The 26,428-nt window shown below is 45.5% G+C and overlaps 1 protein-coding gene across 4 annotated transcripts in view; it reads right to left on the bottom strand.

The window, feature by feature from the left end:
- Window positions 1-26,428, bottom strand: part of LOC129182378 (potassium voltage-gated channel subfamily KQT member 5-like) — a 128,324-nt gene that overhangs the window by 33,258 nt on the left and 68,638 nt on the right. For 3 of the 4 annotated variants that reach the window (XM_054778405.1, XM_054778408.1, XM_054778406.1), the window contains exons 2-7: window positions 14,698-14,788; window positions 10,962-11,088; window positions 9,105-9,280; window positions 5,700-5,825; window positions 4,939-5,049; window positions 3,169-3,264 (exon numbers count right to left, since the gene is read on the bottom strand). In XM_054778405.1, the coding sequence (XP_054634380.1) occupies window positions 3,169-3,264; window positions 4,939-5,049; window positions 5,700-5,825; window positions 9,105-9,280; window positions 10,962-11,088; window positions 14,698-14,788 (727 nt within the window). The remainder of the gene's footprint in view (window positions 1-3,168; window positions 3,265-4,938; window positions 5,050-5,699; window positions 5,826-9,104; window positions 9,281-10,961; window positions 11,089-14,697; window positions 14,789-26,428) is intronic. The other variant, XM_054778407.1, reaches the window with a different exon arrangement.

Genomic DNA, 26,428 nt, shown 5'->3' with positions numbered 1-26,428 from the left:
AGGGTGACATATTGTAAAAGACACGTGAGTCTGCAGGTCAGAATGAGTGGAAGCAAAGCTGGGAAACCATCACAGTGGTTCAGGGAGGTTCCTCGTTCTTGTGGTTTTCAAATGCTCTCAATAATTGCCTGAAGTCTGGAGCCTTCTTGGCTTCGCTTGACCTGACCTTCCACCTTCAGTTGGTGCTGCTTTCACTTTGGGCTTCAGCAGGTGAAACGCTCGCTCTTTGGTTGAAGAACCTGCTTCTCTTCCTGAATGGAGTGCAGCTTGTGGTAGGCTTTGGAATCACGCGCTGTTCCCTTCTCCTTATACAACTGTCTCTAGTGCCCTACGATTTCCGTGTCAAGGGAATCGCAGACACAATCACAGATTTGGCCAGTAAAAACAGAATATACTGTTCGACGCGGAATCTTGAGGAATGTCGTGTGAGTGAATGTCGTCTGAGAGAGGAGGAGGAGCGTCCATGTCGGGGAGGATTTCCCCGGCCAGTGGCTCACTCGTGGCAGAACGTCATTACAAACAATAAACCGTCCCCACTTGGCTGGGGTTAGCTTAGCTTAACGTGCTATTAGGTTGTGTGTGTGACTCGGGCTGGATGAGTATATTTCCAGCACGTTGTGTTGGAGGGAGCATTTGACAATGCCCCATGACGACGTGCAGCACCCAGCTCATCTTAGCCGTAGACAGACATTCTCGACACACACGGAACACAAGAACACACGGCTTCAAAATAAGAGCGCCGTTTGCCCCATGCCCCGTGCCCCTGTGCAAACAAAATAAGCGTGTCATGAAAAATACTTACATATGCAGTTGGAACTGCATCTGTGACGACATCTTCCTTAACCACCAGCACGGGCTTTACAGTTTGTCAAAGATTTCGTAGCAATGTGTGCAGAGGCTGACATCCATTACGAACGTTAGCCAGGCTACATCCATCCATGCATGAATCCATCCATGCATCCACCCATGCATCCATGCATCCATCCATCCATCCACCCATCCATGCATCCATCCACCCATCCATCCATCCATCCACCCATCCATCCACCCATCCATGCATCCATCCATCCACCCATCCATCCATCCATCCATCCATCCACCCATCCATGCATCCATCCACCCATCCATGCATCCATCCATCCACCCATCATGCATCCATCCATCCATGCATCCATCCACCCATCCATGCATCCATCCAACCATGCATCCATCCATCCACCCATCCATCCATCCACCCATCCATCCATGCATCCACCCATCCATCCATGCATCCACCCATGCATCCATCCATCCATCCACCCATGCATCCATCCATCCATCCATCCATGCATCCACCCATCCATCCATGCATCCACCCATGCATCCATCCATCTATCCACCCATGCATCCATCCATCCATGCATCCATCCACCCACCCATCCATCCATCCACCCATCCATCCATCCATCCATCCATCCATCCACCCATGCATCCATCCATCCATGCATCCATCCACCCACCCATCCATCCATCCACCCATGCATCCATCCATCCATGCATCCATCCATCCACCCATCCATCCATGCATCCATCCATCCACCCATCCATCCATGCATCCATCCACCCACCCACCAATCCATGCATCCACCCATCCATCCATCCACCCATGCATCCATCCTTCCATCCATCCATGCATCCATCCACCCATCCATCCATGCATCTATCCATCCATCCATCCATCCATCCACCCATGCATCCATCCATCCACTCATCCATCCATGCATCCATCCACCCATGCATCCATCCATGCATCCAATGCAATGTACCTGGATGAGGTAGGCTGCAGGGTTTCTCCTCTTTTCAAAGTGCTTCTGTCTGTGCTGCTCTTGGACCTTCAGAGCAAACCCTGAGCCCATCCATCCACCCATCCATCCATCCATCCATCCAGCCATCCATGCATCCATCCATCCACCCATCCACCCATCCATGCATCCATCCATCCACCCATCATTCATCCATCCATCCATGCATCCATCCACCCATCCATGCATCCATCCAACCATGCATCCATCCATCCACCCATCCATCCATCCACCCATCCATCCATGCATCCACCCATCCATCCATGCATCCACCCATGCATCCATCCATCCATCCACCCATGCATCCATGCATCCATCCACCCACCCATCCATCCATCCACCCATCCATCCATCCATCCATCCACCCACCCATGCATCCATCCATCCATGCATCCATCCACCCACCCATCCATCCATCCACCCATGCATCCATCCATCCATGCATCCATCCATCCACCCATCCATCCATGCATCCATCCATCCACCCATCCATCCATGCATCCATCCACCCACCCATCCATCCATGCATCCACCCATCCACCCATGCATCCATCCTTCCATCCATCCATGCATCCATCCACCCATCCATCCATGCATCCATCCATCCATCCATCCATCCATCCATCCACCCATGCATCCATCCATCCACTCATCCATCCATGCATCCATCCACCCATGCATCCATCCATGCATCCAATGCAATGTACCTGGATGAGGTAGGCTGCAGGGTTTCTCCTCTTTTCAAAGTGCTTCTGTCTGTGCTGCTCTTGGACCTTCAGAGCAAACCCTGAGCCCATCCATCCACCCATCCATCCATCCATCCATCCAGCCATCCATGCATCCATCCATCCACCCATCCATCCATCCATGCATCCATCCATCCACCTATCCATCCATGCATCCATCCATCCATCCATCCATCCATCCATCCATCCATCCATCCACCCATGCATCCATCCATCCACTCATCCATCTATGCATCCATCCACCCATGCATCCATCCATGCATCCAATGCAATGTACCTGGATGAGGTAGGCTGCAGGGTTTCTCCTCTTTTCAAAGTGCTTCTGTCTGTGCTGCTCTTGGACCTTCAGAGCAAACCCTGAGCCCATCCATCCACCCATCCATCCATCCATCCATCCAGCCATCCATGCATCCATCCATCCACCCATCCATCCATCCATGCATCCATCCATCCACCTATCCATCCATGCATCCATCCATCCATCCATCCATCCATCCATCCACCCATGCATCCATCCATCCACTCATCCATCTATGCATCCATCCACCCATGCATCCATCCATGCATCCAATGCAATGTACCTGGATGAGGTAGGCTGCAGGGTTTCTCCTCTTTTCAAAGTGCTTCTGTCTGTGCTGCTCTTGGACCTTCAGAGCAAACCCTGAGCCCAGAATACCCTAGCGTGACATCAAAAGGAGCAAAAAGACAGGCTTTTATGAGCTGGAACTAAAACTCAAGTATCACTATAAAATGGTAAAGGGACCTATGAAGAATATATGAAAGGTGCCCCCCCCCCCCCCCCCCCCCCCCCCCCGTTTAAATGAACACTTGTCCTTGCTTCCATCACTTTGTAGGTGAGACGTAACAAGAGCACTCGAAAAAACCTCGATTTAACTTCCATTTCTTCATGTGATGAACAAACAGAATACGGCACAGTGGACCCTGCATGTGCAACTTTTGATCAAAGCGTTATTTGTGGGAGAACCCTTTTTGTGCTTTTAATCTCTTAAATCATTTATGTTGCAGAAAATCCAACACATCCATTAATTGGTGATCATTTGTAAATATGGGTAATGCATAATATGACCTCAGCATATTACATACACTACGTGTATTGATTGGTTAGCTTGAAATGCACAGCGTGTGGCCAGAGAAAGCGCTCTTTATTCAGAAATCACATAAAATTTGTGTATTTTTTGACTAATAAACCAGACATCAAATCAGACAGCAATGATTTATTAATATGTTTTTGAAAAACCAGGAGTGAAGATGCAAAATTGGAAGCGCGACGTTATGAGGGATTCCTGTACCACAATGCAGGAATGCAGGTTAGCCAGCATGCTTTGCAGAGTATAAATGAGTAAAAGATAGCATGTAGTATTTTGCATGTGTGTTAGTGTCTGTGTGGTGCAGTCATATTTGGTGTTCTGCATGTCTTACTTCAGCAAGGGAGCACTTGGACACAGCAGCATAACACAGACTTGATCAAAGCTGTCTCAGTTACTTGCAGTTTTTCCAAAATGTTTTCAGGTCAAAACGGCAAAGTATTTTATCGTTTCGAAATGATATTTTTTGAAAACGGCTTCCAGAGTGGGAATATCTGAAAACACCGGCTTGTCGTTGCCGTCACATGACCAGAAGTGAGCTCTGATGACAAGCCAACATAATACGTGAATATTCCGACGACAAGACTCACCTCATTTGCGTTATTTTGTTGTCTTATACTCGACTCGCAGAAGTAATTCCACTTCTCGTAAGTTTCTGTCTTTCTCGTAAGTAACTTTCTTCTTCTGTGGTTTGGAGTGTCACGTGATTCCGTCTGCATGCCTGTTGACAGCGCCACACCTGGGTGTGCCTTGTGCATTACATCGCTTCAGCTGCTATATGCCAATCCGGCAGTGTGGACGCCACTTTTTTTCAACGTGCCAAAAAAGAAAAATCCCAAGAAGGTTCCCGTGTGGACAGGGCCTAAGAAACCCCAACAAAACTTCTGGAAATACAAATTAAACTGCAGAAAACAAAACAAAATGTATCGTTTCATCAGAACATTTTTTTATTTGTGAACAAAAGCAGCATTCCATGTAATTTGGGTCAAAATAGTTTTGTTTTCATTTTTTTTTTAAATTTCAAATCCATTATTTTTGTTTGCAAATCTCTTTTTTAGTTTGCAATTTTTTTGCTTTCAAATCTATTTTTTTTTTAAAAAAGGCAAAACAAAAAAGATTGAAAAAAAGGATTTCTTGACCAAAAATTTGACTGTGCCGGGATCCACTGTACCGTTTCATGGAACTGACATAGAACTATTCGATTCCAATATTGAGGCCATATTGCCCACACCGATTGGCACTTACTGCTGGCAGGGCAAAGAAAGAGATGCCCAGCAGCGCAAACCCTGCAGACAACATCCGTCCTGTCCAAGTCTTTGGTGTCTTGTCCCCATAGCCGATGGTTGTGAGGGTGATCTGTGAAAACACAGCAGGCCTTGATTTATGAAAGAATGCATGTCAGCGATCACACACTTTGAATAAGAATAATGCAGGCGTTATGATCTCTCATTCTCTCTCTCCCTACAGCTGGGCCTGCAGCAGGAGTTGGGACAACTGGACACACCTGCACCTAATTGGGCCTCCCCCTACTTAGGCTGAGTAGGGGCAGCTGTGAGACGCCGGTTCCTTGCTTTGCCACATCGCTCGACTCATCAACGGTCCCTGCCTTTTCCGAGCCGGCGTCTTGACAGCTGGGAACCTCCAGTTGTCCCGAATCTTTTTACAAGTTTTTGTGTTTGTTACATTGCGCCTTGCGTTACCTTTTGTGACTGCCTCTGCGCAGCTTGGGACATTAAAGAGCTGTCTACCGCTACACCTGCCGCCGCATTCTACCGTGACAGCACGCTCAGACACAAAGTATCAACTGGAAGTTCAGGTGGCAAACATTTTCTAGTCAATTCTCCAGTTGTGTATGAAAAATGTTTCAAATATAAGCAAGTATCACCAAGTTTCATGCTGTCAGGGGTGATGCTGCAGCTTGGGGATGGGAATGGATGCATGGAAATCCCATTCAGGGTGGAGTGAAGGTGTAACTTCTCATTGGCTCGTTATTTCTTCAAACTCACCGTGCCCCACCACAAGGCATCGGCATATGTGGCAAACTCCTTGTTGAACTTATTCTCCACAAGGTAGACGAGGAATGAAGAGAAGATGAGAACCAAGAAACCGATGTACCAGGCAGTCACGAGTTCCTGTGGACAAACACAAAGTTTGAGCAGACAGCCATCGATTAACGTTTGGCGCCGTTCAGGCTGCATGAGCGTGTGCCAGGTACAGATAACCCTGAGGATTTGGGCTACGTTGCAGTTCAAACAAGTTTAGATGGATAGCTGTGTACTAGGAGTGCAACGGCACACGCTACTATTTGGGTTTCGGCCTGGTTTCGATACATTTTTTGTGCATAAAGAGAACAACTTCTTTATTGTATCTTTATTATTTATTATGATTATTTCATGATGTCAAAATGAAGCATGAAAATTACAATTCTCAAATTGAAAAATGTTAACATTGATCTAGCATACAGAAAAAATTGAAGGATGCAGGGGCCACTTGGATGTGTAAAGATGCTAAAAGTTGAAACTAGATGTAACCCCGACCATAACCCCTAACCTTAACCCCCTAACCACTAACCCTAACCTCCTAACCCTAACCTCCTAACCACTAACCCTAACCTCCTAACCCCCTAACCACCAACTACTGAACAATGGCAGCACGCTACTTTCATCTTATGCACTCATCTTTGTCCGTCAATGAAGTGTTCAAAAAGAGGTGCACCGCACCTCCGCATCAGGGCCAGGAGGTGGGGGCCTGGCGGGCATGTTAGTTGAGGAGATCAGAGTCACCTCCGCGCATCGCTGACACAGATGGGCGGAGCCACGTGGCTGTCTCTGATATACGGGACACTCTGTCTTATACTCTGTCGCCAAATGCCTCGCTTTTTCGTCTGCTTTTGGCAGACTGTCCCTCACTGGAAACAGTGCATACAGTGTGGGAAATGGGACATTACATCATGGGGAGGGATTTTTGCCAGCGTGTGCAGCCTGGACGCACACACACACACACACACACAGTGCAAAATGCATTGAAAACCACGGGGGATTGTCCCGTGCAGCGTGGACTGAACGGTACACAGTTTTATCGTGTCTTGTTGCATCGCTGGTAAATAGAATCACAACTGTACTGCAGTCCCTCGCTAAACAGTGTCATTTATTGAAAATGACACTGTTGTGGTTGACTGTGGCCTACTATTAGTAAAAAGACACTGAAAGACAGCTCCTATGCAGTATTGTGGTCACTGGGCGGCAGTAATGCTACACTGAAGAGACATGACATGATGACTTTACCTTCACACTGCATGCCGTCAGCCATGGCATGTTCCATATGACATAGTGAAAAACAAGTTCTCCTTACATTCAGTGCGGAAGTGGTGCATTTTTGGCTTGCACTTTGTCCTTTTTCCCCACTCCATTTGAAACCCTTTCTTAAGTTTAAAATAAATAAACTGGGAGGCTAACTAGTTAGCTCTGTAGCATGCTATGTTTAAAGCGGCAAATTTTGTCTCTTGTGTCCCTGCACTGATCCCGTAGCCTGCGCATTGCACTTGAGCAATGTGGTGTTAACAAATAATAAATAGTAGGAGTGTAAAGGTGACTATAGGGGTGTTATTTCATGTCTGCAGGGCTTTAATAATGATACCAATTGTATTTAGAAAGTCATAAACTGATTTTCTATGCTGTAACTACAACATTTATTAACATTGAATCCTACTTCATGGAAACTCACTTATCACCGTCGGGTCGACAAACGGGGGACGAGCGTATATTTAACGTTATATTTATAACGTTTCAGTTTGAATCCCCTTTAATTCCCAAATGTACTCTTATTTCCTGTCTCGGCTCCTTTTGCATGACTGGTGTGTGATTGGACTGAAGTCTCTTTGAGGGTTCTTGCTTGGTCCACATGTGCCTCGTTTTGTCATGCGTGTGTGCGTGCGTCTGTGTGTGTGTGTGTGTGCGTGCGTGTGTGTGCCTGTAGTTGCTGCTTTGTGATTGGTCGTTGTCAGGTCCTCGGTGTGTTCCATGTACCGTTCCTTGTGTTTAGGATTCTTTAAGTTTTGCAAACACAGCATTTATGCCCGCCTGGACTGTGGTCTTTGCGTTGTGTGTTGCGTTGACTTCCATATGCTTCTGCCCCCGCCACACCACAGAAGGGCTGTGTTTTTGCGTAGCCCGCATGACATCACATGACATCATGCAAGTATGCAGGCAAAGGGAACGTGTCGAGGAATAGGTTGGCTCAAAGGATTTCATTCTTTCTTCTCGGGAAACTACACTGTCCTCCTACTTTCTCCACCCCCCCCGTTCTGGAAGTCTGAAAGTCATGTCCTTACGGATTACGTTTTTCTGCCAATTGGTTACTTTCCTTCCACAACAGCATGTGTCTTAAGGTCGTTGTGCAAAGCTTTACAAGTGTGCCCCATGAAGCTGACATTGGTTCTTGTTTCACCTGACCTTAAAAGCCCTCGCCTGGAAGGCGGCTACACGATCCACACGCTCGGCCGCAGACTTTAGTGAAGCTTGAAGGTGGCATACATGTTTTGGGCAAGCCCAGAGTAGCTACGGTTTCCATTCTTGATAACAACTTCCACTTCAGACAAAATGAGTGCTTTCAGGATTGTTCACAACCACCCAACATAAATTTCCCTTCTCGGAGTGGCAGATGTTCTTCCAGACCACGACGAGTAACCGCAGGGCTTAGAACTTGCTGTTACTGACACGATACTTTCAACTTGTTATCTTGGCCTTCATTTGTGGTGCAGACAGTCTGAACATGACTTTCTCATAGCGACATGGAACTCTTTGGACTTTCTCATGTTCCACATGCTGTTCAACTTACGTCCTGGCCGACGGCAACAAGCATCTTCAATCACGTAACGACACGTTGGTTATGAATCTACATCATTGGCATTCTACGTGTGTACAAGCAGGCTGTGTGGCTTCGGCCGCACATGAGGGGGTCATGCTGGTCGGAGAGAAGTCAATGAAAAGATGTCGGTGCACGTAAAGAGCAAGTAAAGCAAGTCATTGTAAACATTCTAACGCTCTTTAATGTCCATCCATCCACTTTCTAGACCGCCGGGTAACGCGCTGACTTCGGGTGACGGGTGGAAAGTCAGCAAGGATTTTTACAATTCCTGAAACGTTCCTGTGGTGGAGAAGGGTGGTGTTTCCACGTGTGTGGCCTGGGTCTGTGTGGTGTGCAACACATGATGGGAGATGACCCTGTTAGCGCATGGACCTGCTGATGATGAAGCATCAGGAGCAACTGGGGGTTCAGTATCTCGTCAGGGGAAACTTCAATATGGTCGCCGCAGGACGGACAATTGAACCAGCAACCAGCATATACAGAGTTTAAAGTGAATTGGTGCTTGGGAGATTAAAATCAGTATAACAACATTTGAAAAAGCTTACCTTGCTGTGTGCATAGACCACAGACCCTAGCAGCTTCCATGTTCCCCCCCTGCGGTCCATGCGCACCATGCGCAAGATCTGAAGGAATCGAAGGCTACGCAGGACCGAAGTGGCAAAGATGTTGCCCTGGCTGCCCGCCGACACCACTGCCACCGATGCAATCAGCACGATGATGTCTGAAGGGGACATGATCATCATGTTTACTTCTTAGAATACATCAACATGTACTGCATGTTTCATCCTGGACCTCAGTCAAACTAAAATAATGCTATTTGAGAACAGCAGAAAGGATAAAAATGATCAAAATGTGGGCACCTGCAACTTTCTTTGGCTCCATTGTGGCTTATTTGGCAGATGTGATCAAAAGAAGCGCGGACACTTGAGGCGTAACGGCGTTGGCGAGCAAAGCATCCTAGACAGGCGACGGAACTGTGTTTCTAATATTCAGGAATGGAAAATTAATGGATTTTTTTTTTTGCATTGGATTCAGTCGGCACGAGCGCAGCGGCAACAGACTACGAGCATACGAAAAGTTAGCTTGTACAAGTATCTTCATTCCCGTGTCTTCACTCCCTCATATAATGTCATATACTACCCCCCCACCACATTCATTCCTGTTCTTCTGCCTAACAGAAAATGCTGACCCAAGTGCTTGATGGACTTTAAAGTCATAAAGATTGACAAGTTGAGAAGGAAAAGGGGAAAAGCGGCTTTTGTGCAAGAAAGTGAAAAGCAAACGTCATAAAGGTACGACAGGATGCTGAATATGTTTGGTTAAATGTTGAGGTTATGACATAAATATGATATATGCCATGACTGGATTGGCTGATGAAGGAAACAGACAAAGTGCAGGTAAAAAAAGAAAAAAAAGGTAAGTCATTGGATTCTATTGATGCACACAGCCTTTTTATAGTTAATACACCTTTTGAAAGTATTGAGAAAGCCTTTATTGATTTGCGTTCCAATGGAAGCCATCAAAGTAGTCTTTAGAACACAACACCCTCATTTTGTCTGTTGTCTGCTTGTGAGTCACAATGTTAAAAACGGAGATGCGTTCATTTGATAACAGACAATCAAACTGTGGTTAAAGGAAAAAAAGAAAACATTTCTTGATTTATTACTTCTACTTTATTGTGAAGAGCTTTGGGGGCCTTGGAAGCGCTGTGTGTAAAATCAATCCATCCATTCCGCTTGTTGCTTTCATTGGAGGTTCCTTTGTCGTGTGACTTGCTATGCCTGCTACTACATGTTAGCACGTTTCCTGTTTGCACCTCCCATGTGACTTTGACATCAGATCCAGCTGGGCCTTTTAGCCTTTTTTAGCATTCAAACCAATCCAACGTAAAAATGTCCAGCTGATTCGAGACACGTTGGATATCAGGACTTCACTTACTGTCGTTGTCTGGGACCATTAGCAAAGCATAAGCACGTGTTTCCACTGATGTTGGTGCTTGCTTATAAGCTAATGACTGTCTTGTGCGGATTCGTCAGACAATGCAAACATGAGCAAGATGATGTGTGATGAGTCTTTCCAAGTAGGCTTTCCAAGACGCAGCAGATCCTCGTGTAAATATTGGAAAACGAAAAGGCTGTTGATGCTAACTCGGTGCGTAAATGCATTCTTCTCCTATCAGCTTCGACCGCATCTCTCAGTGACACACACATCGGGTTTCGTGGCATGCAATGGAATGTTGCTGAGGACCTAACATTGAGGTGCTACTGTGCTCCCCCAGGGCATGAGAAGAAAGCGGCTGAACGATGCAGCCGGCATAAAAACAAGGGGGGAGAAACAGTAAGGCTGACTCAGTAATGATATTACTGGGGGGAAATGAAGAGGAGGAGCTTTTAAAAACTCACCGATGACGCACAAAGGCTTTCTGGCAAACCGGAGTCGCCCTTGCCATCCTCTGTAGCGACAGCAGCATCCTGCTGACCAGATGCGGATGATGTACTCCAACCCAAACACCACAATCATGACAAACTCCTGCAGGGTGTTCAACAAGTCATGTGTAAGTCGTGTGAGGAGAAGACACGATTATTAACACAAATGGACTGGACTGCTTCAAGAATGCGCCTGTGTTCGTGCGTGTAAACATATCACACACGTCAGAGCTTGCTAGCTCTCTGAATGATGGCCTCCTTCACTTACATGAGCTACAGTATGTGAGGACTTCATTCAAGGAAATCAAGTTTGTGAGTCAATTGTCCAAATAATTGTCATCCTCTGAAGGAGGTACTCTACCATTTCTAAATCTATCTTTATGAAACACACTGACGCCAAAAGCAGCGGAACCTCAGTTAGCGTACACCCCAGTTAGCGTCCAAAAAATGACGCCGAAATGTTGCCTTGATTTGCGTACATTTTCCGGTTAGCATACAATATGTCATGTTATTCATGCACTGCGTTCGTAATGTATTTTTTTATTATTAAAACACCTTTATTAGCATCCTATTAACTTGCTAATACACGGACACAGGAAGCGGAAGTCAGCTCCCTGACCCGTCTATGATGTCATCAGTGCTTGACTGTCGTTATTTGCTAACTAACAAACCCAGTTACACCACAAGTCTCCAAAACGTTAACACAAAACACATTTTTATAGTTTTACAGTTCTAGTTTTACACACACAAAACAATTGTAAATGCATATAAATGATGGGTGAAAGGGAGAAATGAACATTTAAGGTTACTTTTAGACATGATTGTTGCCAAAGACACGATGCTGCAGCGAGATCAAGACGAATGCTATCTCCATGCTTTGCTACAGGGAGAGCCAGAACAGAAGGAAACCCGGCTTTATTAGGTTATTTATACGATTGTATTGTCCAAAAATATCATAAAAATAAGTAAATAACAAAGGACAACTGTACGCACAAGGCTGCTACAGCAGAAAAACATTTATCTGACTTTAAAGAGGTGCGCCATATGCACAGAATAAAGCTGGCGGAATGAAAAGCAGCATTTTTATGTCTTTGGCCGTGAAAATAATGTGCTATAATACTGTGAAATATCATGTCTTAAGACAAATACCCGCCGCTCCTGGCTGTATCACGGTTCAAACATCGCTCCCTCCCTATATCGCGGTTTTTCAAACATGAATTAATTCATAAATGATGGCTGTTTCACGGCTGATTAGTCACAAACTATTGAAAGACAAGTTCTATGTAGTGTTCTGGTCACTAGTAATTGTCATGTTCAGTGTTGTCTCTTTGCTGCCACCTGTCTGTTTTCTGTTGCAGTGCATAGCATACCCTAATTACTCATGTGAAGCACCTGTGACCAATTACCTGCACCTTTGTCAGCTGCTGCCAGACCACAACCAGTTGCCAACCCTGCTCCCTGCACCTTCCTTCCCTGGCTCCCAACTGGTCTTTATTCCCATTTGCCTTGTTGCCATTGTGATTCCTAGCATCGACTATTTTCCTGCTCTGTATGCCGTTTTTGCTGCAGCTTCCTTGTTTATCATGTGTGTTTTTTCTTCCTGCCTTGCAGTGTTTTTTGTTGGACTTTTTGGCCTTAGCCCTGAGCTTTTTAGTTGTGTTTTTGTATTTTTGTTGTATTTTTGTACCTTTATTCCCTACGGTAATAAATTGTATACTTTTTGACCCAGCGCTTGTCCAGTCTGCATTTTGGGTTCCAACACTTGGCTTACAGCCTATCGTGACAGTAATGTTACGTTGATGACGTTAGTTATTACCTTTACGCTGCATGTAGTCAGCCATGGCATGTCCAACACGATCGTGTGGAAAACAAAAAGGGTCTCCTCTCATTCCATGTGGAAGTGGTACGTTTTTGGCTTCTTACTTTGTCCTTCTTCCCCTCTCCGTTTGAAACACTGTCTTAAGTTTAGGGTAAGTTAATTGGATAGGCTAACCAGTTATGCTAGCGGTGGGTGTCTCTTATGTCCCTGCAGTGATCCCCTAGTAAACAAAGAACAATAGGAGTGCAAATGTGACTATGGGGTGTTATTTCATGTCTATAGGGCTCTACTAATATTAAAAACCATATTTAGGAAGTCATATGCAGGTTTTCACATCAGCGAGGACCTCACCTGGTCTCACAACACCCAACAAATTATGAAAAAGTCCCAAAGGAGACTGTACTTCCTGAGAAGACTGAGGAAATTTGGCATGTCCACCACAATCCTGAGTTGCTTCTACAGATGCACTATGGAAAGTGTCCTTACCGCCTCCATCACTGTTTGGTACGGTAACTGTACAACACGTGATAGGAAGGCACTCCAGCGGGTGATCAAGACCTCACAGAACATTGTTGGGGCAGCCCTCCCCTCACTGCAAGACATTTATAAAACTAGAGTCCTACGAAGAACACACAACCTCATCAAGGACAGCACACATCCACAACACTCATTATTCACACTCCTACCGTCAGGCAGACGCTACAGGAGTTTGAAGTCCAGGACCACAAGGCTGGCAAACAGCTTTTACCCACAGGCCATCAGGCTTCTCAACCAAGCACTCGCACACGCCGCACGCAACACACACACACACTCATAGCACTTTATTTATTTATTTGTATTATTTATTTGTATTAATGTCTCTTCTGTTGTTGTTGCTTAATTTATTGGTATTTATGTTTCTTATGTTCTTATTCTTTCTTGTGTTTTCTTTCTTTTCTTGGGAGAATGAACAGAATAAGATTTTCATTGCATGGTATAACTGCTGTTTTACTATGCATATGACAATAAAACTCTCTTGAATCTTTATTTACAAAAAAATCTGTTTATTAATATTGAATTGCATTTGCACATCTTTGTTTCGGCTTCACTCTATTACTGTTTTTCCAAAATATTAATTATCACCGTTTTGTGGTTGTATGGGTCCTATTAGTAGTGAAATATGCATATTTAAGCACATTTATGTACTCTTTTGCCTAAATGAAGCATTTCCAAGCGTAACAATGGCTAAATGAAGTCAAATATAAATATAAGGCATTGAGAAGACGCATTCAAAGATGATATGTAGCATTGCACACTGGTCACTAGGTGTCAGTAATGTTACACTGATGACAAGATAGCCGCCGCAGGAAGTGCTGTCCAGAAACTCAGCCGGTGCTGACATGTGTGAGTCTGTGTTCTGCCTTCTTGTCTCTAATGATGTAGGGGGGTTACTTCATGTCTAGAGGGCTCCAATAATGTTAAAAACTGTATTTAGAAGGTTGTAAACAGGTTGTCTATGCCCTACCTACAAACAATATTGGATTTATAAAGAAGGAATCCGACTTTGCGGAAATTCACGTATCACTGGAACCAATCAACAGCATGGACGATGGATTTCTGTATTATAGATTCATGACATGAAATCAGTCAAATCAATGATTCCTTCATTTCATGCTCATCCTGTTCAGGGTCAGGAGTGAGATGGAGCCTATCCCAGATGACTTTGACTGAGACTGGATTGGTTGGCAATCAATTACAGGGCACACCGCTTGCCCTAACCCCCCCTTTACAATGTAGGAGGACAAACACCCCACCAAAGCACGTGCTCCATCATGTGGCCTCAAGTCAAGTTCAACTTGTACATTTCATACCAAATGATATCCAAGCAAAGCCAAGACGGCCTTTCTGTCTTACCAGAATGAGAAGGCAGTAGGAGGAGAAGTCCTGGTGAGTTGGAATGGTGGAGAACACGGAGAGGACCAGGCAGCTGAAGACCAAGATAAACCTGAAAGAGTGCATCCAACAGCCAACATTTTAGAAATGAGCAGTTTTCTTGACTGGATTGTTGTTTGCAATCTTCAGCGTATCCAACGTCTTGCTGTTTTACGTTCATCCTGTTTGTTTGTGCAAATGCTCTGCATGGACCACGCAGGGAAATTGTGGTTCTTGGAAAATAAGAGTCACCTGACTGTTTGCACACACACTTCAAATATTCGAAAAAAAAGAAGACAAAAAAACACAGACTTACTTGAACGCGTGAGATACGGCGAAAGAATTTCACGAGTCATGCTGGCAACGCAACGTGAGCGCACGCTCGTGGTTGATCATCTCTGACCTCCTTGAAGTCGCCACAGTAAGTGTTTGGGACGCCAACACGGCGCAGTCTTGCGTCACGGGACCACGCAAAGTGGGCTGGGTTGAAAGGCTTTTGGCCTCAATCGCTGTGCAAACACTTCCATTCCCACGTCAGGTCCAGGTGGAAGTTTCATGGCTGTTGGGCTTCAGAGCAGGTGTGCTCAACTGGTCTTAGCCAGGATCCACATTTACCCCCCAGTCTTGAAGTGGTGGAGACTTAAAAGCAAGCTTAAATTGTATTTTGCTTTTCACATAGCCTTCAAAACACGTGCATGTCGTCCTCTGAAAACAAAATACACTGAATTGCACGTGTAAAATGTATTTCAGCCCATCATTCCGAGGGGGAATGTCAACTACAAACAATGAAGCTTATAAAATGATAGCTTATCCATACCGCTCGTCTCTGAAGCGCTCTGTCAGACTTTCTCTGAGCCATTAGAATCAGGGAAGTCAAACAATAAACGACGTCCGTCTCACGCCAATGTTACCGAGGCTTTCGGGATGCTCGCTGACACGGAAGTGCGGCGTATATAAAGGACGGGGGCTACGGCTGGCGAGTTAGCAACTCAACACAACACACTCACACAACACACTTCCGGCATCCTTTTGACTAAAACATCGCTAACACCAACACTGAGGTTAGCAAAGTAAACATCTTTGGTGAAAGTGTACTCCTGTCATAGAAACATTTCCATTTAAGTTGGACGCTTTTGTGAGAAATTCATAGTAAAGTTGATGAAAAGTTCATATTCAACAAATCACGGAGGAGTTCCATCCGAAAAGATCTCATTTAAACCATGCAAACCTTTTCAAAGCAACCCCACTGCTGACATCAGCAAAAAGAGCAACATGTTTCCACAGCCACAAGGAGCATTCTGACTTGTTTCATTGACTTTTGTATCCTTGGTAGTGTTGCTGCGCCATCACATGGTGAGATCAGCTCCGGGTGGTTCCCAGCGCAAGTAAAAGCAACGAAGTATCGACAGTTTCAGGGTGAGTCTGTTGACATTTTCAGGCATTGGATGTGAGTTTGACTGGAGGACGTTATTTCGTGACAAGCATTGTGGAGCTGTCAGCTGAGCAGCGAGCTCTTTGTCAGGGGCACACCTACGCCTCTTGCACTTGCACAAGGTTGACAGACCAAAAAATAAGTGACAATCGAATCCTTGCAGCCACAGTCTCACTCATGTTTGCATGCAAAACATACGGGGTCTCCTTTGAGTGTCTCAACACATTTATGACACAGAGAAATGTGTGGAAATTATGAAAAAACTAGGATTAGAGCTTGAATTAATACACCTCTTGCATGAAGCTGCATGAAGCACATTGAGATGGTGCTAGCATAGCCTCATCAATGACGGTAATGGCGTCAGTGATCTTTTGATGTCTCGTATGTTTGTTGGATGCATGATATCGTTGACATAACCCCACAGGCAGAAATCCAGGGAAGTGAAAGGCGGTGAATGAGGTGACCGGGCACCATCTTGATGTGGTTAACAACTTTGAGAACATTTCCTACTTCGTGGAAGTTCACTTTTCACGGTCGGGCTAGAACGAGCAATGAAGAAGAGTTAACTGTAATTACGGTACGGTATACTGAATGTAAGGTCACTTTTTTCCAGATGTTTTGGCGCCCCCTGGAGGCCACGACATCCAGTCGCTTCTGCACTGCATCTCCCAAGAGGGAGGCTGAAAAGTGCAGTGACAGTGAGTCATGAAGTAGCCAATGAGGTTGACCAGTTGCATGAGTAGTGTTCTTAGTTGGCCACGGTCCATGTGTGTTGTGATGCGCCCCTCGGTCCATGTGTGTTGTGATGCGCCCCTCTCACTGGAGGCTAAACTGATCGTCCTGCACTTTCGGCAGGACAATTGGCGCTTACCCTTTGGAAACAAAAGCTCTACATGAATGCAATTTGCACTCAGACAAACCAGTATCACACACGTGGACCACACTGAGACGTGTCCTTCCAGCATTTGTTTTCCCAAAAGTGGTGAAAATGTCCGTATGACTGCGGTCGTTCTCAGTAGCAATACAAGATAATGTCAATGTCAGTGTGAACGCAAAGCATTCGGGAAGTGACGTGCATGTGCAAAAGCACGACGTCGCGAGCATTTCCGTGTGTTTATGGAAGTAAAGATCGTTGCAGGGCCTACTGTGCTCTCCTTTCCGCGTTTGGGGCAATTTCAAGGATTTTGGCCAACGGGACTCAACATTTTCTTAACCGACTGATTCCGTGTCGGAGATTAAGAAGAAAGAGGGCAAGAATTTTGGCTACGGCTCTTGGTGGAGGACTTGCTGTGACGTCTGGTCCGAGGAGCGTGTGGGTCGCTTCACTGACACTTTTTACAAATCATTTTCGTATGACAAGAAGAACCTTTGCCTACATTGGAGAGAACCTTTATCCAAGTCTTGCACTATGCAACCTGACACAAGGTACCTGCATATGAACCCAACCAACTCTGTTTGAGAGGGGTTATGTGGAACCTCACTCCATGTTTTCCTGGCCCAACCAAGCCTGCACAACCAGGTGGTGATGAAGTTGATCACTGGTTGTGTCCCGCTCTCTTCGCTCTACCTGTCCATCCCCAGGTTCCCCCATTTGAAGGCTGTTCCAAGACCCCACTTTGGAAAGGCTGACCACATCTCTATATTCCTTTATCCAACATACAGACAACTTCTCAAGCAAGCTCCCCCTGTAAGTACAGCAGTTAAAGTGTGGAATGAAGAAACTGATCAAGTACTTCAGGACTGCTTTGGCTGCACAAACTGGGATGTGTTTAAAACTGCAGCGGGGAGGGAAGATTATACTGTTGATTTGGATGAATATGCTTCTGCTGTTACTGGCTACATTAGCACATGCATAGAGACTGTTACCACCACCAAGTATTACAGAAAATACCCTAACCAAAAACAGTGGATGAACTGTGATGTAAGGGCTAAGCTACGTGCTCGTTCGACTGCATTTGTCATGGGCACCGCTGACGACTACAAAAAGGCCAGATATGACCTGAGAAGGTCCATACGAGAGGCCAAAAAACAGTACAGACAGAAGCTGGAGGGCTACTATTCCACCTCAGACCCTCGGCGCATGTGGGCGGGGCTCCAGCACATCACAGACTATCGACAGCGGAGTAGCGTAGCCACGTCCAGCCAAACCACACTTCCAGATGAGCTGAACGAGTTCTATGCCCGCTTTGACACCCAAACTCCTGATGAGCAGAGAGGGTGGCTGAACCTGGGGAGCACACAGGACTCACCTCTCATGGTGACATCAGCTGATGTGCGCAGGGTTCTGAACAAAACAAACCCACAAAAAGCAGCAGGCTCAGACAACATCTCAGGACGTGCACTTCGGGTTTGCTCATCAGAGCTAGCTGATGTGCTTGCTGACATATTTAACCTGTCGCTTGCACAAGCATCTGTACCGACCTGCTTTAAGTCCACCACCATAGTGCCCGTACCCAAGAAGAGCAACGTGACCTGCTTGAATGACTATCGCCCTATAGCACTCACTCCTATTGTAATGAAGTGCTTTGAAAGGATAGTCATGACCCACATCAAAAAGAGCATCCCGGCCACTGTGGACCCTCTACAGTTTGCATACCGCCAGAACCGGTCCACGGATGATGCAGTCAACACTGCCATCCACACAGCCCTTTCTCACCTACAGGGCCAGGACACATATGTCAGAATGCTATTTATAGACTATAGCTCTGCTTTTAATACAGTCAGCCCCCACAAACTCACAGATAAGCTCCTCACACTTGGCCTGTCACCCTCCCTCTGTAACTGGGTGTTTAACTTTCTAACAGGCAGGCCCCAGTCAGTCAGAGTTCACAATCGCACATCCAGCTCAAGAATTGTGAGCACTGGGACCCCACAGGGGTGTGTGCTGAGTCCGCTCCTCTACACGCTCTTCACCTACGATTGCGTGGCCTCCCAGAACAACACCAGCATCATTAAATTTTCAGATGACACTACAGTCATCGGCCTGATCACTGGTGGTGTTGAAACATCATACAGAAGAGAGGTGGCGGACCTCATAGCTTGGTGTCGTGATAACAATCTCCTTCTCAATACAGATAAGACTAAAGAGATGATCATCGACCCAAGAACAAGGGAAAAGGAGCCGCATAGACCCCTGTTTATTGATGAGACTGAGGTGGAGAGGGTGAAAACCTTCAAGTTCCTTGGCACACACATCAGCGAGGACCTCACCTGGTCTCACAACACCCACCAAATTCTGAAGAAGTCCCAAAGGAGACTGTACTTCCTGAGAAGACTGAGGAAATTTGGCATGTCCACCACAATCCTGAATTGCTTCTACAGATGCACTATGGAAAGTGTCCTTACCGCCTCCATCACTGTTTAGTACGGTAACTGTACAACACGTGATAGGAAGGCACTCCAGCGGGTAATCAAGACCTCACAGAACATTGTTGGGGCAGCCCTCCCCTCACTGCAAGACATTTATAAATCTAGAGTCCTACGCAGAACACACAACCTCATCAAGGACAGCACACATCCACAACACTCATTATTCACACTCCTACCGTCAGGCAGACGCTACAGGAGTTTGAAGTCCAGGACCACAAGGCTGGCAAACAGCTTTTACCCACAGGCCATCAGGCTTCTCAACGAAGCACTCACACACGCCGCACGCAACACACACTCATAGCACTTTATTTATTTTTTACTTATTTATTTGTATATTTATTTGTATGAATGTCTCTTCTTTTTGTTGCTGCTTAATTTATTGGTATATATGTTTATGTTTCTTATGTTCTTATTCTTTCTTGTGTTTTCTTTCTTTTCTTGGGAGAATGAACAGAATAAGATTTTCATTGCATGGTATTACTGCTGTTTTACTATGCACATGACAATAAAACTCTCTTGAATCTTGAATCTTGAATCCAGACGCTCCATTCCCAGCTAATATGAATGTCATTGCTGCTGTCTTCTCTCTGGCCTCTCTGTCTGCCCCTTTTAAAGCATGACTTTATAAGTAAACGGAACTATGACTAGTACAGGAGGAGTACACCAGACTCACCCATCACACATTCTGGCAATAAACACACACTCCACCCATACCACCAGACAGGACGGCTTTGCCTCCTAATGAAAACAAAAACAAAAACATTTCTTGTTTCATCGCCGTTCATAGACGGGTTTATGGTTGAGTATTCGCCCACTGATCTCCGTCATGTTGCTGAATCATGGTTATGGTGGCTCAGATGTCACGTTGTACTCAGATGTCACGTCGAGAAGACGTGATGCCATTCAAGTTGAATCGCTGCATAGTTCGGAATCAGCAGGCTGATCCAAATATGGGGAACACAGATACAGTCGTTTATCGCGGTTAACTGGTTCCAGACCCGAGCGCGATAACCGTAGGGACTGTGAGCCCACTTGACCCCACTGTCCCAATACTTCTGGAACAATAGCAATTGAAGAGAGGAGGGGGGTGGGGTCTGGTGCTAAATCAACTCTTGTAATTACAACACTTTTATTGCAAATGTTGATGGGAAGAGAACATCAACGTCAAGCTAGCGTTGCTTGGGGGGGTGTGCTGTGTGTCACAAAGACATTTTATGAGTGTATCAATTACTCACAGGTTTATGTACCATTAGCTAGCAGGCTAGGAGCGCAACGCCCACACGAGCGGGGGTCTACTGTAGTACGGTACCTGCAGAGTAGCGACGCAGAATTCTGGAAAAAAATGTGAATCACAATTTTCTTGCTTAGAATTGAGATTGTGATTCTCTCGGACAAGTTTTGCACACACACACCCACACACACACACACACACACACACACCATGTTCAGGGCCATGTGCTTACATTTCAAAGAAATGTTTTTCGTGTTATCATTACTATGATTTGACTCTTCTTTGTCTTATTCTGCCTGAAAAAAAATTTCCAACGGTCTTTCTGCCGTACCTCATGAGATGTCCCAGAAGGACGGGGAACTTTCCAAATACAAATGAGGAAGACTGAAAATAACCCATCAAGTCAAAAACATGGCAAGCTTGCTCAATTCATTAATGAGATCGCTCCTCTTGTGAGATGATGAATAATGAAATGACTCACTGGCGGCGTCGGCCATCGGTGGGTAGAGCCAGGGCAGTAAAAGTAACCTTGCAATCTGTAATCATATCATCTATAATAAAAGGCAAAGCAGAACTTGCTATCATTTCCAGCAGGCCAGACCATACCTGAGCCTGCAGGCCACATCCATCCAGCCAAAGTGCTGACTTCAGTTCTGGAGAAAAGTCAGTGGGTGTTAGTCAGAAGGTCAAAAATCCACTTTTTAAGAAGGTACGTACAAAGTATTTGAATGAATGGTCTGTTCAACGCCCTCCAAACAATGCAGCTGACTGCCACATGTGAAGAAAATAAAATGGGCCAATTGTGTGGCCTGTTTTTAATAAGCTATCAAACTCCATGGTAGTGTAGTCTAGCTTATTTTTGACGTATTTTTTACATTAAACTGACCAGCGTCTCCAAGAGTTCAACCAATTGTGGAGCAGACAGGCTATGAAAAACAAATGAAGGTTCCTGTTGGCTTGTTAGCAAAGAAAGAGCGGTAAAGATCAGATAAGTGTTAAATTAGTGGATAAGTGTATTCTCATAAAGCAGTCTCACATATGTTTAATGTCGTCCACGCTCTGACTGTCAGCATGTAAAAAGGCTCTGCAAATTAAAAATCCATCACCAGAGCAGCAGGAGGTGAAAGAAAGCCTCCCAGTTTGAAAAAGCTTGACGTAGCATGTTGATGCTACGATGTCTGATGTTTGAGCTGCAGCTGTGGTTGAAAGCCGCCTTACGTTGTTTACATTGAAAATCTACAGTTGAAAGATGGTCATGTCTCAAACGCTGTGAACATTTACACTTCTTTAGCCCATCAACACAAGACTCGCTCGAGGAAAAGTTACTGTGAGTGCCTCATGCGCACTGTTCCTCACTTTCTTCATCAAAATGTGGGCACTCGCCACTCCCTTTGGCTCCACTTTAGGTCACTTTGCAGCCGCGATCAAAAGAAAAGCAGACACTTGAAGTGAGAAACACGATACTGAATTCAAGAAATAACTCATGGCAAAACATGAAGGTGGTGTCTGTTGATCTCGCTAACACGTCGTGAGGTGAAAGTAACCTTAAGTGTTCATTCATCCCTTTCATTCACTGATGGAAATGTTTTGTGTACGTAAAATGATCATTGTAAAACTGTAAAAGCGTGATTTGTGTCAACATTTTTGGCTTTCGGTACAGGATTAATTGGATTTACATCATTTCTTTTAATTTGGTTAAAGTACGTTACAGTTAGAGTCGGACCTTCTGGAATGGACGCTAACCAAGGTTCCACTGTATTTATTTATCTGTACAAACCACTGTATGAGTTGCTGGCACCAGCAAAACAGATGAATAAAATGAGCTGAGGTAACATCTGCAACAACTGAAAAAAGTACAAATGATTCACGCAGCGGTGAATACGTCAGGACCGCCCCTGTTCAAGGTAAACCCAGGGCTATGCATGCTCTGCGGATTTCCTGGTCTTTTTATTCTGTTTTTTTTATTCTTTGTTTTTCTTTTTATTTCTGTCAGACATTTGTGCCCCGCTGAGCGCGTGTCGGCCCTGCACACCAGCATTCCTGTGTCCTTCTACCACCGGTTGAACAAGCAGCCTGTTGATTAGTCTGAGCACCGCTGTGACCCGGCTGGAGGCTTGTGTACCGTTCAGGCATGAGTACCATGCAGGATGGCAACGCATGAAGACACTGATACTGAGCACACCTGTTAGACCAAGCTTGCAGTGTTGGTCTACAATCAGAGTCTGCATTACTCTTGGACATAATAAAGAAGCGACGTCCTTCCTGAGTGTACCTTCGTGTGGCGACATACAACGGTACCTCGGTTAACGTCCACCCCGGTTAGTGTGTTTTTCGGTTAGCAACCAAACCTTTTGCTGAAATTTTACCTCGGCTTGCGTTCATCGGCTTGTTTAGCATCCAAAATACCGTCCGGTTTGTTTACGCCGCCATCTTGATGAAATCCCACGAGACTTGCACGTGATTGTGCACCGCATTGTGGGTTGGTTAGGTTGTTTATATCAGAGTTGTAGAGCGATACACGACGTCACAAACACATGGGCCGTGCCGTACCGGGTCAAGGGTGCAAGACCTCCGAATTGTACGGCTTAAAGAGAAGACGGTTGTCATTTCTGAGACGTATGGACAGTAAATGAGATGGGCGTGGCGCCATCATCAATCGCTCGGCATACTACTCCGATTCCCGCCTAACAGTCTATCAGCCCGGTGGCACGTCGAGGGTGACACTCTTGTGTTTCTGCCTGACTCAGTGGACATCCGTAGAACACAGAGAAAATCCATGCACGCTCTGGAAGAACATGCAAACTCTACACAGACATGCCCAGGAGATTCAAACCCGCAGTGCTTGGACACCTGACAGACACAATGAAATATCCGTCTATTGAATCCTAATAAGAGTTACTTCTGCCAATAGAGACATACAGCATGTGACCATTTTCAAGAAGACCCTCAAAGGAGACGGCATCTTCATCTTCACTGCTGATGTGAGTGTTAGTCTCCCACAGCCCCCCCTCAACCCTGTTGTGGGAGAGCACTCACGGGCAGGATTGATCTGTGTCATTTGCTAGCTTATTGATTGGATTCCACAGTTGAAAAATGCCCACAGTGACTTTCTCATTCATCCACTTGGCTATGACGTGCTTGAAATTTAGCAATGACCCACTTTTAGAGAATCTCTCCATTGATCCCCCCATTTGTTAGCTTTCTCTGGTCAGCGGTAAGTCAATACTACCCTCAAATAGTTCAAATTCTACCACTGGGGTGTTTATTTTGTGCTTCAATGCTGAGGGAGCAAAGGCAGATTTTGAGCACTGAAATTAAATGAAATTGAGCAAACATAAATGTATTTTCATGTCCGCAATTATTCAAATGCACATGAAATATTTACTCCCTCTTTCTCTCTCGCTCGACCGCTGCACTCTGCTCGTGCAAGTTTTTTTTCTACGCTCGCTCACATTTGTGCTCTGCGCGCGCTCAAGTTGGCACAGTGTTATAAATGTGGCAAAAAGGCAACCAATCAGAGAGCTGGATAAGCTGTTGGCTCTCCAGTTAGATTGCTTGGTCCATGACCCCACAAGCCTTGGGATGCAACAGCTTCGTGCTCGGCGTCCTTAGTGGCACATTTGTGGGACGCTGATGTCATCTCGGCGCTGGAAGGCTGTCTCAATTCGAAAAAGCTTCAAGGGCCGAAAAATGTATCCTCCTCTGCTATTAGCTGGATGTGTTGATCTGGACTATCCTTGCTGGCCTTCAACATGGCGGCGCGACGTGAAGAGAAAAGAGCGACGTTAAAGGAAAAGTGCACTTTTTGGGAATTTTGCTCATCATCCACAATCCTTACGTGAGACATGAGCACACGTCTTTCTCTTCTCTGTGCATCAAAAGATATAAAAACAGAAAAAAAGAAAAAAACGCACATAACGCACCTGTTCCACCTATAAAGCCTTCTCAGAAAACCTCCAAAAACCGGCAACAGTGCTGCATTTACATCATGTGACCTGCATATTAGCCAAGTTGCAGTTACTATGTTACTAGCACCAGCTAGCTACTAGCCCACTAGAGACTAGCTTCACCACATTCCGATAATGCTTGAAATGACCAAAATACGGCAAAATACTGTTAAGTATTTAGTTGTTAGCCTCAGACGCCCCCGGTGCCCTCTCCACGTCGTCTCAAGCCGTCTCAAGACGATGTTGTGGTCACAGCACCGTGGAAGCATTCCACCCACACTTGCTACATGAATCAGCGTGTGGTCAAAATCAAGGACTTGTTTTTTTTTTTTGTTAATGTTGTCAGTGCCAAAGGTCCCCAAAATCAAGAAAAAAACGTTCAGCACAGGTGTTTGAATGTAAAAAGAGAATGATCACCAAGCAGGAATGTGCCCTGCGCCACCCGGGTTTGGAGACTTTCACTAAATCAAAAAGCACTTAGCAGCCAACACCGGCACATGAATAGAAAGACATGCGGAGCCAAGTGTCATACTGAAAATGCATTTACTGTGATCTGCACAGAACACCTCCTGGGACCTTAGAATAGCAAGGACCACATTAGCCAACCGAGTCACAGAGAGCATTTGTCGACAAGAAATCCAATAAAATGCAAACGCAGTCTGGGAATGAATGTTTCAGTGTTTGATTGAATGTTTAAATGCAGAGATATGCCTTCAGGACACAGCGGGGGTCACGGTCCAATGTCTTTTCCAAGTCCACAGAGCAAATATCGACCTGTTGGGCAAACTCCCAAGTGCCCTTGCAAGGCTGTAGAGCTGCTCCAGTGTTCCGCCACCAGGATGAAGGCCACATTGCTCCTCCTGTAGCCAAGATTCAACGAACGCTCGTACTCTTCTCTCCAGCACGCTGGAGTAGACGTTCCCAGTGTGATCCCCCTACAGTTGGAACAAACCCGCCGGTCACCCTTCTCACGGTTCGCCAATCTACAGGAACTGTTCCAACTTCCACGCAATGTTGAAGAGACGTGTCAACCAAGACAGTCTCACAACACCCACGGCCTTGAAGAATTCAGGTGGAAACTCGTCCTCCCCCGGAGCTTTGCCTCCTCGGACTTTTTTGACTACCTCAGAAAACTCAACCACGGTGGTGGACGTGGTCGTTTGTGTCCTCAGACGCTGCTTCCTCGATGGAAGGTATGTCAGCGGGATTGAGAAGGTTAAGTAACTTAGTTGAGTTAGGTTAGTTTCAATAGTAATCATAATAATAATGACATCCATTGCTCTGATGTCTTGTATTTCTATGCTATGAGCTCCGCTATGATTTTAAATACGCTACTTTTTCAAGTGTACCAGGCACAAAGTATTGCCATCGCCAATACCAGCCTGAATGTTTAACAAAGTGAACCCTCTTGCTGCCGGTTTGGATGCGAGAGATAAAGAAAACAAGCATGCATGTGTTAGCGTTCATGAGAATGACATAATAAACAACCATTGCACTGCTTTTCACTTGAATTTTGCACAAACAGGTTGCCTGGCAACCTTATCAAGCCAGCCCCCACGCTTGTACACTCAAACACACACACACACACACACACACCCTTGATTGACACAAGCTGGAACCAATTAAATGCTAACACATAATCACATACTGATCCAATCAGGAAGGAGTAACGCCCCTGCGTGGGCGGGACTCAAGAATAGCTTATCAAAGTGGCCACTTTCCTAGTTTCGGGGC

Source organism: Dunckerocampus dactyliophorus, chromosome 6, assembly GCF_027744805.1.
Source record: "Dunckerocampus dactyliophorus isolate RoL2022-P2 chromosome 6, RoL_Ddac_1.1, whole genome shotgun sequence".
In the NCBI taxonomy this organism is placed as follows: domain Eukaryota; kingdom Metazoa; phylum Chordata; class Actinopteri; order Syngnathiformes; family Syngnathidae; genus Dunckerocampus; species Dunckerocampus dactyliophorus.
The sequence above is the reverse complement of the archived record's forward strand: the minus strand, read 5'-3'. Positions and strand labels throughout refer to the sequence as shown.